We start from the raw sequence: 14,135 nt of genomic DNA on the forward strand, positions 1-14,135 counted from the left end.
AATATGAAAGTATATTGTTAGATTAAACTTTTCAATAAGTTGACTTGGAATTTTTCTGACAGATTATTTTCTTTCTATAAGTTAATTTGATCATTTTCATTTTTCCTTTAGAAAACTGACATTTAAAAAAAAAAAAATCATATTTGAATAATATTTAGACCTGTGGCAGCATCTGAGAATCCCCTGATTTGTCTTCAATTTTGTTTCTTAAAGGGGTTGTGTTTTATACTACCTTTTTAATAAACAAACTCGTGAACAAAACAAGTCTTCTCTGATTAGTTGTGAGATAATATATTTGTCTTGCTTTTTTTCCTCAGTAGGAGATACCGTAGCATTTGGTGCACAGTAACTTCCATGTATAAAGCATATGTGTTAACGTGCCAGAGCTTTCCAGCAGGAGTCCAGTAGACATGTCGCTGGAACTGGAAGTCTTCACTGTGGGACATGGTGTTTGTTCCCTCTTGGTGGGTTCTGTCTCAGACTTCATTCTGGCTTGGTGGACCTTGCATGATAAAAGGAGCAGGAGGAATGGCTGCAGACACCATCATTATAACTGAGATTTTGGGGGGGGGGGGTTTAAGGACAAACAATATTTCAATTTTTATTCTCAAAAGTTAAGATTTTTTTAAATTTTTTTTTGTTATTGTTCAAAGCTTAACATTTTGAACGCTTAAAAAGCACAAGAAATCACTTATTTCAGTTCCTATACTACAAAGGAACAGGGATGATGATCCCATTTCTACCCAGTAGTTCTTTGGGGTGTTCACCTAGGATTTTTAAACTGATGCCGTTCAACAACCTTAGGAGTGCTTTAACTGCCAGCCTAAGAGGAAATTCTTGAATGAAATCTTGAAAAGCTTTATCAGATGAAATCTCTGCTGTATGAAACAGTTGAGCAAAGAAAGAGAGACCAAGATGTTGAGGGCCCTTGCCCTGCTGATAGACTGGAATCCAGTCTGTCTCACAATGAAAATGTGTTTATGCAAAGAGTGTGTCAATAAAAGACTGAGCACAGTCCCGGGAAGTCTCACAGCCTGGTAGTTAAATTGTTCCAGGAGATGGCAGAGGGCAGATTCATACGTATTTAGGCAGAGGGAATTGGATTGTGCTCTCCTACTTTCTGTCTGGGTGAGTAAACAGACTCCTAAACTATTGACTAAAAGACATAATGTCATCGGTTTGGTGACTCTTTATGTTTCCCAGTGTATTTTTTCCAGCTGAGACTGGCAAATTTGACCCTGATTCAGCATTTCTGGAATGGCTGCAGTTCGGTAATTTAGTTAATTTACTACAAAAAAAAAAAAAAAAACAAAAAACCAAAATGCCTGTTTCTTGCTACAGCCTGTACAGAACAAGAATGATCTGTGATTTTCTCAATATTTCTGTAGTCATTTAAACAGATCCAGGAAAGAAGAGAGAGAAAATTGATTATCCAGTTTATCTGGGATGGAAACAGGTGATCTTTTCCTTCTCCCAGATGTTTGCAGTTACACACTTAAAGCTGCATATACTATAACCTGCCATAGGAAAGCCCTTTCTGACCCTGGCCAGGTTTGGTTCTCTGCCATAACTGCTTTATCATCTCACTCTAAACTCTTCCGAAGTCCAGACACTCTCTTCTTTATTGTGTACACATTGTCAGGAAAAAAAAAAAACCCAAACCAAACAACCCCACAACCTACTTACAATCCTATTTTCCTCATTCCTGAAACCTCCTAACCCGGTTGACTTGTTGGAGTGCATTTCATGCATTCTTAGTAGATAGGCTGAAGGAAACGCCTAGTTCACTCACAGCTGGAGGCTAGAAAGCATGTAGGGAGTTCATGAACGTTGGTTGTCTCCTCCTGCAGTCAGTGCAGAGTGCACATAGTCAGCCCGGGGAAGGATTCCAAGCTGCTGGACACAGCATGACCATCCTGCATCTGGAAAATCTTACTGGTGTGACACCACTCATGATAGTGAGTTAAGGTAGGAGAATTCAATCATCATTTCAATGTATATTCACTGACTTTTTCAAATGTTCCCTTATTTGAAAGGTACCTGATTAAAGAGAATGTTTGCTTGTTAAATGATTGCCTAATACTTGGAAAGTGGAATTTTTTTTTAAATTTATTTATTTTTAAAACTGGAGCTGGATAAGATAGAGGATGTAAGAGTTCCTGTCTGATGCCACAGTGATGGGATATTAATAGTACTAGCACGGGTGGGGAATATGAAAAATAATGTCAAGTATTGTCACTTGTTGACAAGTCAACAACCATGTCTCTTAAGCCTGTGTTGACCATGACAGATAACTTGGACAATTACGTGTGCTATTTTGCCCTAATTAACCCATTCTGAGAACAGCGTGGGGTAAGCTGAGTCCGTTTCATCCTGAGCTCCTCTTCTACTATATTTTGACAACAATTTATGGCAGACACAACTTGGAAGGATTTCTGCCTTTTTTTGCAGACTTCTTGCTGGAAGATGGAAGAATGGGAAGTTCAGGTAATGAAGACCACAGTCCTGACACTAGGGACATCAGGTTCCTCATGTGCATATGATCACTGAGAGGACTGAGATATAACCTAGGTTACATCCAGCTTTCTTATGACTACTTGTTGGAAAGCACAAGAGGTTTTTAAGGGAAATGAGAAAAAAAAATAGATAAATGACCATTCCTTCTTTTAAAAAAAAGTGTTATTTTTCTAGCATTATAACTACTGTGGTCACAGTTCACACAAGTGTTAACAACTGCTACACACCAATAAACTGTGCTGAAGGAGCTTACAATTAACGTCATGAGCAAGTTAAGCACGTTAATAAAGTGGTACAAAGGCACAATGGCTGGCTTGGACTGAGTGAGGAACAGGAAAAATAGACCTCTGGGCTGGAGCTAATGCTTTTTAAATTGTATGTTGATGTGTGGTGGTGGAGCAGTGTAGGAAGAGCTGGTTTGCTGGTGAGATGGCCTGATATAGTCCTTTCTCAGGCCATCTGGTCGCTGATGACTTTGCCCAGCTTTCACTGCTTGGGTTGGGATTTTCCATGGCAAACAGAGCAACCAGAAAGTTTCTTAACCTAAACAGTAGGTTACTTTCTAAAAGAAGGCTGGGGAAAAAGTAGTATCTCTCCCTGTGCTTGAAGTTCTTCCAGTTGTTTGGCTGGGTTGTGCTAGTTCCTGCGCCCCTCATGGGCCTTGGGAAGGTGCCTGTAAATTGGGAGGAAGGTTTTTTTGTTTTTCTGTGTTTGAGAAAGTTTGGTCAGTTTTTTAAGTTCTTAAAGATTGTCTTCTGATTCAGACGACTGTTGCAGAGTGTCCTCTTGCATTTCCTAACTGGTGACCAACCTGTATGTGTCCCATTCCCACCATGTTTTGGCAGGCTGGAGGCTGGAGCTGGGGAAAGGATGCAAGAAGCAAAAAAAAGCAAAAGAAAAGCAACAGAAATCCTAAAATTAAGACTGAGGAAATCTCGAGATTGATCATAAATAGGTAGTTGATGATGGGATTAGGGCTAGCTGAGAAAGGGACCATGAAGGGGGGCGAACTGAACAGAGAATATGGGAGAGGTAGAGGTAACAAGCAAAACTAGACATAGAAGGGAATGATAAAACGTGGACAAGAAGTTTGTAGATGAAGGCTTAAGCATGAAAAGGGGGATAGATAATGGTTGGATAACCTTAATCCTCATATTTCTTAATGTCCAAATACTTGACTTTGCAGCCTGAACAGTCCTTTCATGTGTAAGAAATCCTGAGAGACCATTTGGAGGCAGACTTTGCAGATACTTCAGAATACTCTGAGACACTAGAGAGTGCACTATTTATTGGGAAGCTTCTGAGGACTGGGGAGTTTATGTTTAGAAAAGAGATCAGATAAATGTATTGGACTAGGTTAAGCAATGGTGCGTATTGCAGGGTGTAGTTGGATGGAAACACAAATCTAATAATTCATTAGGTTTTGCGTGATACAACTGGCTATCAGCCAAGGCTTTCCCCGGTCTCTGAAAAATAACAGCCTTCTTTTAGCTACCAAGGTAAATCAATTATGTTCTGGGGTGTAATGAGCTCACAATGAGACTGGAAAATTGAATAGAAACAGCAGGCGCTTCTCACTGCATCCATAGCCTGAGCATTGCTAAATATGATTTTGATTACAGCAGAACATACAAGCTCTGGTTGTAGAACTAGCTCCCCCGCGGCCAGAAACTGCACAAATGCATAACAACAATGCTTCTCCGGGGCAAGCAGTGACGTTCCTTGTCCTACTCTTACCATATCTGGTAGCAGAATTTTTTTAAGGAGAACAAAAAGGAGTCCTATAGCCTTCTGTTGACTTCCTGCAAACTACTTTAGAATAATTCCTGCCTTAAATCCGTAACTTCTGGTTGAGCTACAGCGTGTGTTTTAGCAGTCTTGCTACCTAAGTTTTAAGCAACTGGCAGACCCACCATGTTCCTAGGTAAGTTGTTTCAAATAGAAAAGGTTTTTTGTTTGGTTTTCCTTTTTTTTTTTTACTTGACTTTGCCATAATTTTAATTTCCAATAATTTAATGAGTGTCTTTTTTTTTTTTTTAACAGGTGAAGCAACTAATTACTCTCAGAAGTCTTCTTCTTGTGGAGGTCTGTCCTGACAGTGATCAAGGTACTTTGAACTTTACCTTATCTAAAGTTATTATTATTTTAAGCTCCAGTTAGTATCTTTTATTCTTTTTTTTTTCTTTCACTCTATCAATATGCTTTTTGAACAATGCAAAAACTAGAATTGGACAAACCATTTTGCTGAGCTCACCCTGAACTTCATCCAGGGCTAATGCCACCTCTGAATTATTTGTCTAAGTGCTTCAGTTCTCTCAGTGCAGTTCCATCCTCAAGGCATATTTGCACGGTACTAGGTCCTAAGCCCAGGGTTATAGAGGTGGATGAAGGCAGGGTGAGAAATGACAGCTGGTGGATAAATGTTCCCATTTTATTCTTCAATAGAGCCAATGCTATGGCAATGACAGGTAACCCATACAGGGTTGGTATCCATCAGGCCCTCTGCATTTATGACACATTCAAGATGCAGTATCCCTACTTTTAAGATGCAGTATTCCTTACTAAGGCTGCATTTTGTACAGTTATATTGAACTTAGAACTCACCAGCAAGAGATACTGCATTGAACGAGTTAAAAGGCTAATTAGACTTGATTTGTCTGATTGGGAAAAATGCTCTCCCATCACAATTCTCAAAAATGTAGTACATATTTACTCAAAAGCTTATCCTTTTGTTTTATACTTAGGGTTTCATATTAGAAGTATATAATAAGGAAATCAGTAAAAAAAGTGTGTGGAAGAAGCAGAAACACAGATAAAGAATCTAACCTTACTAGTAACGGTTCTTCTGGCCCTACCAGTTTCAGGAGGACGATGGGCTCACCTCTAACTGTGCCTTTAAGTTACATAAATAAGTATTTCTTTGACCAGTCTGGTTTTTGGGGTTTTTTTTGGCAGGGGCTATTGGTTACTGAAAATGGAAGAAACAAGGAAGCTCTCTCCAAAGCCGTGTAAAAGCAAAGAACCTGTGAAAACAGAATGGGGATCTCAGAGTGTTGTATTTACATATTTCCAAGGGGATATTAACAGTGTGGTAGATGAACACTTCTCTAGAGCTCTAAGCAACGCCAAGAACCCACAAGACCTGAGCACAAAGCACAAGGGCGAGACTGTTGTCCTGAAGAACGGTGAGCCCCTTTCCATGCACGAGTGTGGGGTTAGGTGGGGGTGACTGGCTTTCACTGAGGAATTAAAGATGCAGTGTGCTTAGATTTGGAACTGTGTACAAACAGGAAGCAAGAAAATCATGCCTGCAAAGCCCTGGATTATATAGCTGGGACTTCTTGGATAAATCCCTGTGCCTGCTGGGGTGCTTCTCATGATCTCAATGGGCCTGTTGGCAGGAACGGGTCGTCATTTTCCAGCCAAGAGTCTCCATCGCTGTCAGATGCATTAAGTGCGCATGACTTCATTTGTTGTCATTGCAAAAATATATTTGTCTAAGCTTGCAATTGTGAAAAACCTGCCTATGCTAGTGGCCTGTAAGAAACCACATGTAATGTTTATTTGAAAATATTGGTGGTGGTTTAATCTGTGTTTAGTATGAATTTGTGGTTGATTTTTAAGGTAAGCAGCACTGAAGTGAATATCTATTTCTGTAAAAATGAATATACAAACTGGTAGTGTTCCTTTAGAAGTCCTTTGGAATTTGCCTTGGGAAAAAGTAAGAACTGATGAAACTTCAGATGCTTTCTTTCTCTTTTTAAGTAGATAGCGTGTCTCCCCATCAGTGGAATTTCTCTTCGCATTGCTCCAAACCATATCCATCATCTTCTGCAACAAGCATGTCAAATTCTGGTCTGAATTTTTCTGCTGCTGGTATGGCAGGCCAATATCAGCCATCAGCTCCGCGGAGTCATTCAACTCAACCTGCAGATTTATGGCCCTTCCCTTCGATTGGGACTCCCAGTCTCACCAGTTCGGTATACCATCATGCCTTGCCTGACCTGCATGCGGTAGATGAACCGATCTCTGACAGGAAATACGGTTCCCTTCTTGGTCTTCTGCAACAGGAAAGGTGCCTAACATCCATGCAAGAATGTACCATGAAGCAACACTCGAGTTCTTCTTGTATGACTGGACCTGCTAGGTTACAAAATATAAGTCAAAGTTCAACTCCTGGGGGAGGTAAGGAAATACTTGCTATCACTTTATTCTTTGATGACGTCTTATGTAAAGAGACAAAATAATACAGACTGTTCATAAGGTTCTCAAGTTGGAGCCATCTTCAGCACAGCTCATAGCATTTTTTTCAATAGATAACCCATGACGTGTACTGTGGCGCTTGGGATTGATTAACTGGAGAGTATGGCTTAATCAAAAAATATGCTTTGCCCACTTGCACAATATTTTACCTTCTGGCTTACATTAGGGAGATATTTTAAGTGAATATAAACATTATTCACAGTGCTATCAGGATCTCTACCTTATAGGTAGCAAGTATGGTGTGTACCAGGTGCTCCTGTATTATGACCAGAAAGGGGTGGCCAGGTAAGAGCTCTGAGCAACCTGTCTCACTGTGTAGGGCTTTAATGATATTCTGAACACAGGATGTGAAACGTCAGCCCTTACGAGAAAGGCCAGGGATTTCTCTCCCTCCTCAGTCTGTCTGTAGCTGGAAGGATGAGGGTAAAGGGGCTGGTGGGTGGCCTTGCCTTGTCTCCCAGTTAATTGCTGCATGCCATGAAGCCCTGCTGCCCTGCGTGTCAAAGGCTGCAGTAGATTTTCCAGAGCTAACGCAATTCATGCAGGAGCAATGATTGTTGCTTATTTATTATTAACAATTAGTAGGAATCCCAATCCTATATACTACCAGCACACAGAAGAAAGATGGCTGGTGACTGAAGTCCATTTCCCAGGAGCTTATGTCCCCACAGCATCTAGGACTGCTGGATAAACTTGCTCCCTTGTGAGTAATTTCTGCCTTTGAGAAGCTCTCTGGCATCAGGCTTCCTGGCCAGAGCTCTGGTGCCCAGTTAAGGTCTGCGTGCATTGCTGTTCCTGGGCGTTACCCAGATAGTCAGCTTGGCACTAGTCTCCAAGAAAAACGGTTGTGAAATTGTTTAGGGAGTCTGCCAGAAAAATACAGCGTGTCCTACCTAGTGCTTCTAGATAAAAAGGGCCAGGCATGTGAAGAAGCCATGCTGAGTCTTAGGTTTTGAAAAATAGACATCTGTGAAAGACTGGTTACTCAGTTTCCAATCTTCACCATCAGGAATTAGGCAGAACATGGGCTAAAACTAAGGTTTGAATCTGCAGACCATCTTATCCACAGTTCCTCTTTCGAGGCTGCATTGAAGCTGTGTTGATGAGGACCCCAGTTTTGCTGACTTATTCCTGCTAGAGTGTCTAATGCCCGTCTGTGTCTGTGCATGGACAGGGGAGAGCGTGCACGTCTTCAGCTGGAACACAAACTTTCTGCTCATGGTACACAGATGGATTTAGCTGAGACTATATGTATTGCACAGGCACATACCCTAGAGTTTTTGCAGCTAGTAAATGACAGTCTAATTACTTTAAAGGCACTGTCTGGACTTATAGGATTTAATGTAAGAACAAGGTTAGGTGCCCTCTTCCCCCAAGGGGGCAATGTGAGCTTATCGAGGCTTGAGAGCCCGAGGAACTGACTCCAAAAAAGGAGATGTTTCATGAAAATAGTCTTGGGATCAAAAAAGGGAAGCAGTGCTAACCACAGTGGATTTTTTTTTTTTCTTTCCAAAATTTCTGAGAGAAAATGAGTGGGGAAAAATTGAAAAGGAAATTAAACAGCTCAATATTCCCCAGTGATTACCAATTAAAGCTTTTTCTTTCAGGATGTTTACAGGGCCTTTCTGAATATTTAGAGAGCCTCAGAACGGCACATATATAATGCCATAAATGTGCTTATCACACAGCCCAGAAAGAACAGATAAGAAATAGCTGGCCCATGTTCACAGAGAGTCTTTGGCAAGTCCCTAGGATGTGTGCATCTAGTCTGGCTGTGGGAGTCCCTGTTTCTTGGCTCTATCTGTTAAATACATTTCTCATTGCGCTGTGTCATGTTTAAGAACAGCTGATATTTATATTTATGGAAGTGTATATTGCTGTGCCAGACAGCACAGAGCTCCCCAGCACCTGTGCTATAAGCTGGGCTGCAAAAGCACAAGGTTTCTTTAGGAACTACTGACTACTTTTAGCTCTGTGTTGAATCTCTGCTCATCTCCAGTATTTTATTTTCTTTAAGAGAGGAAAGCAAGCTCTTACCAAGGCTCAGAAAATTCCAGTGTAAGCCATGCCACTGCAGGTGAGTAATGAAACCAGCAGGTTTGGAACAAATCAGTGCTCACCTATGAAGGATAGCTGCCTTGCTTACGCATGCAGAATTAGATACTTCCTTGCTTGCTTCCAGACTGTATTTCAAAGGCTTGTTTTTCCCCTAGATCAACACACCACCTCCCATAACTACATTAACAGAGAAGAGGGAAAACATTCTATTAAAATGATGATATGATTTTCTAACTCCATCTACTCTAGTTTTTGTGGTTCTACAATCAGGCTGCCACTTCAGAACACCTATTTTGCACTGGCTGACCAAGTTTTAGATCCCAGAAAGACAGGACACCCTTTGCTTTGTATCTCAAGCAGCTGGCTTCAGGCCGAGGTCCCTGTTGGACCTGTGTGCTGCAGTGTTCACCAACAAACCCACCACACTGCTAGGAGAGTTGTTCTAAGAAATTATTCCCAATGCATTCAGGCTTCCGTACTTCTATTAGTCTCTTGAGACTGTGTCATACCCTGATGTTGGTTCTTTGATGTGCAATATTTTGGGGATATTTTGTATGGGTCATTCTGGTTATTCTAGTAAGGGCCCTCTTGCATCAGAGAAGACCCAAAGGTGCAATTTTGTTTGCACAACGTCCTAGGAGATTGTGTGGACTATGCTGTTTGACTGTCCTGATGCTGCTGTGTCTTTCAGGTATTCAGATTCATGACAGAAGACGAGATTTGTACTTTTAGCAACTGGATGTTTCTACTTTATTTCTGAAAGAGGAAGTTCTTGCTGTGAACTTTTATTATTTGCAACTGTGAATCAAGAAGAGTTGAACTGCAGCTATTCTGTGCTTTTTCTCTCAGTTGGAAGAATACATGTACTATTTGGGGAATGGAAAATCATCTTTTTCTATTCAGTAAATAATTTCTAATAGCTGTGGTATTAAACCTGACAGTATGTTTGTTGTGAAGAAATGTTGTCTACTTAAGGCTTTTCATGTAGCCCTCTCCAAAAGGACTCTTAGCACTTTTTAATCTCTCTGTGTATATTCATTTACTATCTCATGATAAGAAGCACAGTTCTTGTCAATGCAGTTAATAATTGATAACTGTAGGGATGCAGTTAGCATAAATTCAGTATTGCAGCTTCTTATCTTGATTTGATATCTCTGTGTTGTTTAAAACAGTCTTAGACCATGGGCAAGAGACTTCAAGACAGCCACAGGTCAGCAAAACATGTTATCATATTCATGTTTTGGAAGTACAGTCATTTGTAACCATACTTGCAATTCAGAGGGAGGTTCTTCAGAAACTGCATAATATGCATATGCCTGAAGGCTCTGTTTTGGCCTCTCATCATGTATAATCATCCTCTAGAAAACAGTGAATTTAACACTAGATCTGGAAGGAAACCTGGGTCCTCATTGGATGTAATTAAAATGCCACTGAGCAAAAATCTGGAGGTGGGAATGGTCTGTTTTCCCAGGCTCTCTGCAGGTATAAAAAATTCTTTTTCTAAATAAACCCTGTGTGGTTGAATTTTAAATTACTGGGTTTGAAGGACTTGTCACCTGAACAAGCAAAAATCAATCCCTTCACAGTAGCTACATCCCACAGACCTCAGAGTGGCTGAACAGGGGACGGTCTTGATGCTCCTCCAGGCAGCAGAAGTGGCAGCTGGGAACTGTGCGTTGATCCTGCACGTTCAGATCCCCACCTCACTTCACCACTCACCCTTGGCAAATATGTTTGCTGAAGCTACTGTGAATAAAACCTGCTGTGACTGGTGTTTAGGCTTGTGGATGTAATCCCTGGAGTAAGAGATTGACTAGCTTTTATTATAAATCCTAAGGATAAAAAAAAATGTGGGCTTTTTTTTTTTTAATTCTTCTTTAGCTATACATTGATTTAGTATAAAGAAGCTTGATTAACTTTGACAGCTCTACACAGCTGCTAAAGGAAATTAGACCTTTGAAATCTAGAGCTTGTGATTTACAGGACAAATCCTTAGGTGGTGTGTTTGTGGCTCTGTTTACACCAGTTACCTACACTGCCACTGGTCTACTTCAGTTCTAACACTTTGTGTAGTTTTATAAATAATTTGAGTTCAGCAACTTTAGATGCTTATGGTACTGATTTAAAAAGAAAAAATTTTAAAAATCACAGTTTGTATCATCTAAATTTGCTCTAGCATATACAGGAGCTAGACCAACCTCAGATCCCATGCAAGGGGAACTATTTTAACTAAATTAATAAAAGGTAGACCAGGATCTTGTCTCCTTATAGGTGAGCACTGAAACAATCACATTTTTAATATTTCTACAAAATTATTTTTCTTTTCTTTTAAGTTTAGGAATACCCCTGCAATTAATTTTCTTCTGTCATCCCAAATCACTTAATTCCCTGATTTTTAAGCCTGCATGGTAATATAATCTGACTTCCTCTATGGGCCAAAGCAAAGATTTCCAAGCTGTATTCCATACATCTGTCTCACTAGAGTGTGTTCTAATTCCAGTGAAGTTACTGCTTCCAAATAGTGAAAAATTGGTTTTGTCTCCTTCTGCCATAACTCCTAAAAGAAAATGCTGAAATAATTTAGCTCTAAGGTCTGAAAAGACATATAACAGCATAACTAAATGCTTTTAAAATATAATGCTTCTTGGAACAGTTTGGTCCTGTGCATGTCCCAGCTGGAAATATTCAAGGTGAATTCTAAAGCCTGTGTTTCTGGTGAGTCAACCAAGTGGGGTTGGACAGTGGGTGGAAAAAAACCTTGTTTTTAAAAGCATGTCACTTATTGCAAGGACATAAGGCACCACTGATTCTGCCTTGACATGGGAACAGTTGGAGCACCAAGCAGGTGCTTGCTCTCCTCCCCAGCTGTTAGAAGAATGATGACCTTGGGGTAGAGAGCTGGGGGCAGAGGCTCTACTGCTCCGGTGTTTTGTTTTACACCACCACAGCAACATGCTCCAGAGCATGCCTCGGTTTGTAGGCATCGTACTTTTCTTCTGCAGTAAACATAGTTAACCCATTAGTGCAATTTGCCTGTAATGATTTAGTATGAATAGAGGTTTGATCATTTCACAGCAGTTTCCTAACATTAGGCAGGCTTTTATATATACCTGTATATAAAATATATATAAATATATATACACATATATATTCCTCTTCAATATTATTTGTCCAAAGTGGAGTGTTTCTTGCTTTTCCACTCAGGCTAGTGCTGTGTTCCCAATGCTGCCATCATTTTCTGATGTTGGTGTCTTCATTCCCATTCCCTACGTGCGCATTTTTGCTCAGGACTTGGCAGACGTTGCGCCGCATTCAGCAGCTGCCATCTGGTACTTCCCACGGTTATTTTCAGTCCTTCTCTGAATGCAGCAATCACAGTGGCAATGGGAGGAGAAGAGATGCGGGATGTACCTGTTTCAACGGCTTCTGGCACCCCGAACATGAGCAGAGATCACTCCAAAGGACAAACATGGACCAGATGTTACACTTCCTGGTAATTTACTGACCCTGTGGGAAACTTTTTGCCATCATTTGGGTACCATTTCTAAAGCTCTAGTCCAAGAATAACTTCTTTGCACGGTTGTTTTTTCTCCTGTCTTTCTGATGGGCAGATGAGATGCAAACTCTATGCTCTGTGAACCCTGTTCAGAGATTGATGCAGAGAAAAATGCTCAAGTGTTTGGCACATGTACCCTCTGAGGAGTCTGGGGCTTTTTTTAATAAGCCGCAGGAACTGTTGTACATTTTTTCAACGTGCGTGTCCCAGGACACAAACATTTTCTTCCGTGTGTCTTGTGTTTGCAGACACCTTGCTCTGCCTTCTTGTGCTGGATGGCCCTGGTCCAGCTCCTCCTGTGATGGTCAGATAAACCTTGTGGGTGGCTGGAAGCAGCGTAGCTGGCTTAGCTGCTCCACCCTATTTTAGTCACTCATTAGCAGTGTTAAAAATAGTCCTGGATTGCAATGACAAACAAGAGAGATTCTTTTGCTATTAAAGAAAACATTAAAGGTAAAAAAAAAAAAGAAAAGAAAAAGAAAAAGGCAGGAATATTACTGGGTAACTCGGCCACAGTTTATACGGCCTCTTCTAGGCATTCATTGAAAGATAAAGGGACGCTGCATGAACCCATGCGGCACGTAGCGTTTCATAAACACTTGCTCTTCATTGTAATTTTTTTACCTTTTTGCAGTTTTTAAGCCTCTTTTCTGGGAGGCTCTGCCAGTCAGGACAGTCTGGCTTCTGGTGAGGGGCTCCAAGTCACACAGTAAAGCTGAGATCTGGCTGGAGCATGTCAGCAGTGGTGAGGTTGTTGTCTGAACTAAAGGTGTGATCTGTACCCTGTGCAATGCTGGGAATATCAGGAAATAGGAGTGACGTTTGCAAGCGTCCCCAATAATTTTTTTTCCCCCTTTTTTTTAGACACCTTCCACTAGACCAGGTTGCTCAAAGCCTCATCCAACCTGGCCTTGAACACTTCCAGGGAGGAGCAGCCACAGCTTTTCTGGGCAACCTGGGCCAGTGTCTCACCATCCTCACAGGAAAGAATTTCTTCCTAATATCTAATCTAAACCTCCCCTCTTCCAGTTTAAAACCATTACTCCTTGTTCTATCCCTACCTGATCTTGTCAAAAGTCCCTCTCCACCCTTCCTGGAGCCCCTTCAGGAACTAGAAGGCTGCTTTAAGGTCTCCCCGGAGCCTTCTCTTCTCCAGGCTGAACAGCCCCAACTCTCTCAGCCTGTCCTCGTAGCAGAGGTGTTCCAGCCTATCCCTACCTGATCTTGTCAAAAGTCCCTCTCCACCCTTCCTGGAGCCCCTTCAGGAACTAGAAGGCTGCTTTAAGGTCTCCCCGGAGCCTTCTCTTCTCCAGGCTGAACAGCCCCAACTCTCTCAGCCTGTCCTCATAGCAGAGGTGTTCCAGCCCTCGCATCATCCTCGTGGCCTCCCCTGGACTCACTCCAGTAGGTCCAAGTTCTTGAAGCACTGAAGAAAGCAACAGTTTGGGAGGAGAGAACAGTGAATTCTTGTTATCCTTCCCCCAGCATGGAGAGCAGAAGCATGGGTAGGAAAGAGCTTGGAGTCTGACCACAGAGGTTTTCACCATCACTCATGAATGTGACAGCTCCTCACTCGTGGGTAGGTGAGCTCTCAAATCCCCCCAGGAAAATAGCAGTCGAACCAAGCCAAGCCCTTTCTATCCCTTTCTGAAGGGCTGGCTCTGCAGGCAGCCTGGAGAACCTCGCAGAGTGCCAGCCCTGCCGCGGGGCATGAGGAGCCTGGCAGGCTGGGGCTGCCGCC

At 41.6% G+C, this 14,135-nt stretch overlaps 1 protein-coding gene across 1 annotated transcript; it reads left to right on the forward strand.

Annotated features, from left to right (window-relative positions):
* Positions 1-5,491: 5,491 nt before the first annotated feature.
* On the forward strand, positions 5,492-9,570 carry VGLL1 (vestigial like family member 1). The gene is made up of 4 exons (XM_010172703.1): positions 5,492-5,702; positions 6,283-6,702; positions 8,798-8,857; positions 9,530-9,570. Exons 1-4 carry the CDS (start codon positions 5,492-5,494, stop codon positions 9,568-9,570), a joined length of 732 nt encoding a protein of 243 aa, XP_010171005.1.
* Positions 9,571-14,135: the final 4,565 nt, after the last annotated feature.

This window comes from Antrostomus carolinensis, unplaced genomic scaffold (assembly GCF_000700745.2).
Source record: "Antrostomus carolinensis isolate BGI_N321 unplaced genomic scaffold, ASM70074v2 scaffold20237, whole genome shotgun sequence".
NCBI classification, from domain to species: domain Eukaryota; kingdom Metazoa; phylum Chordata; class Aves; order Caprimulgiformes; family Caprimulgidae; genus Antrostomus; species Antrostomus carolinensis.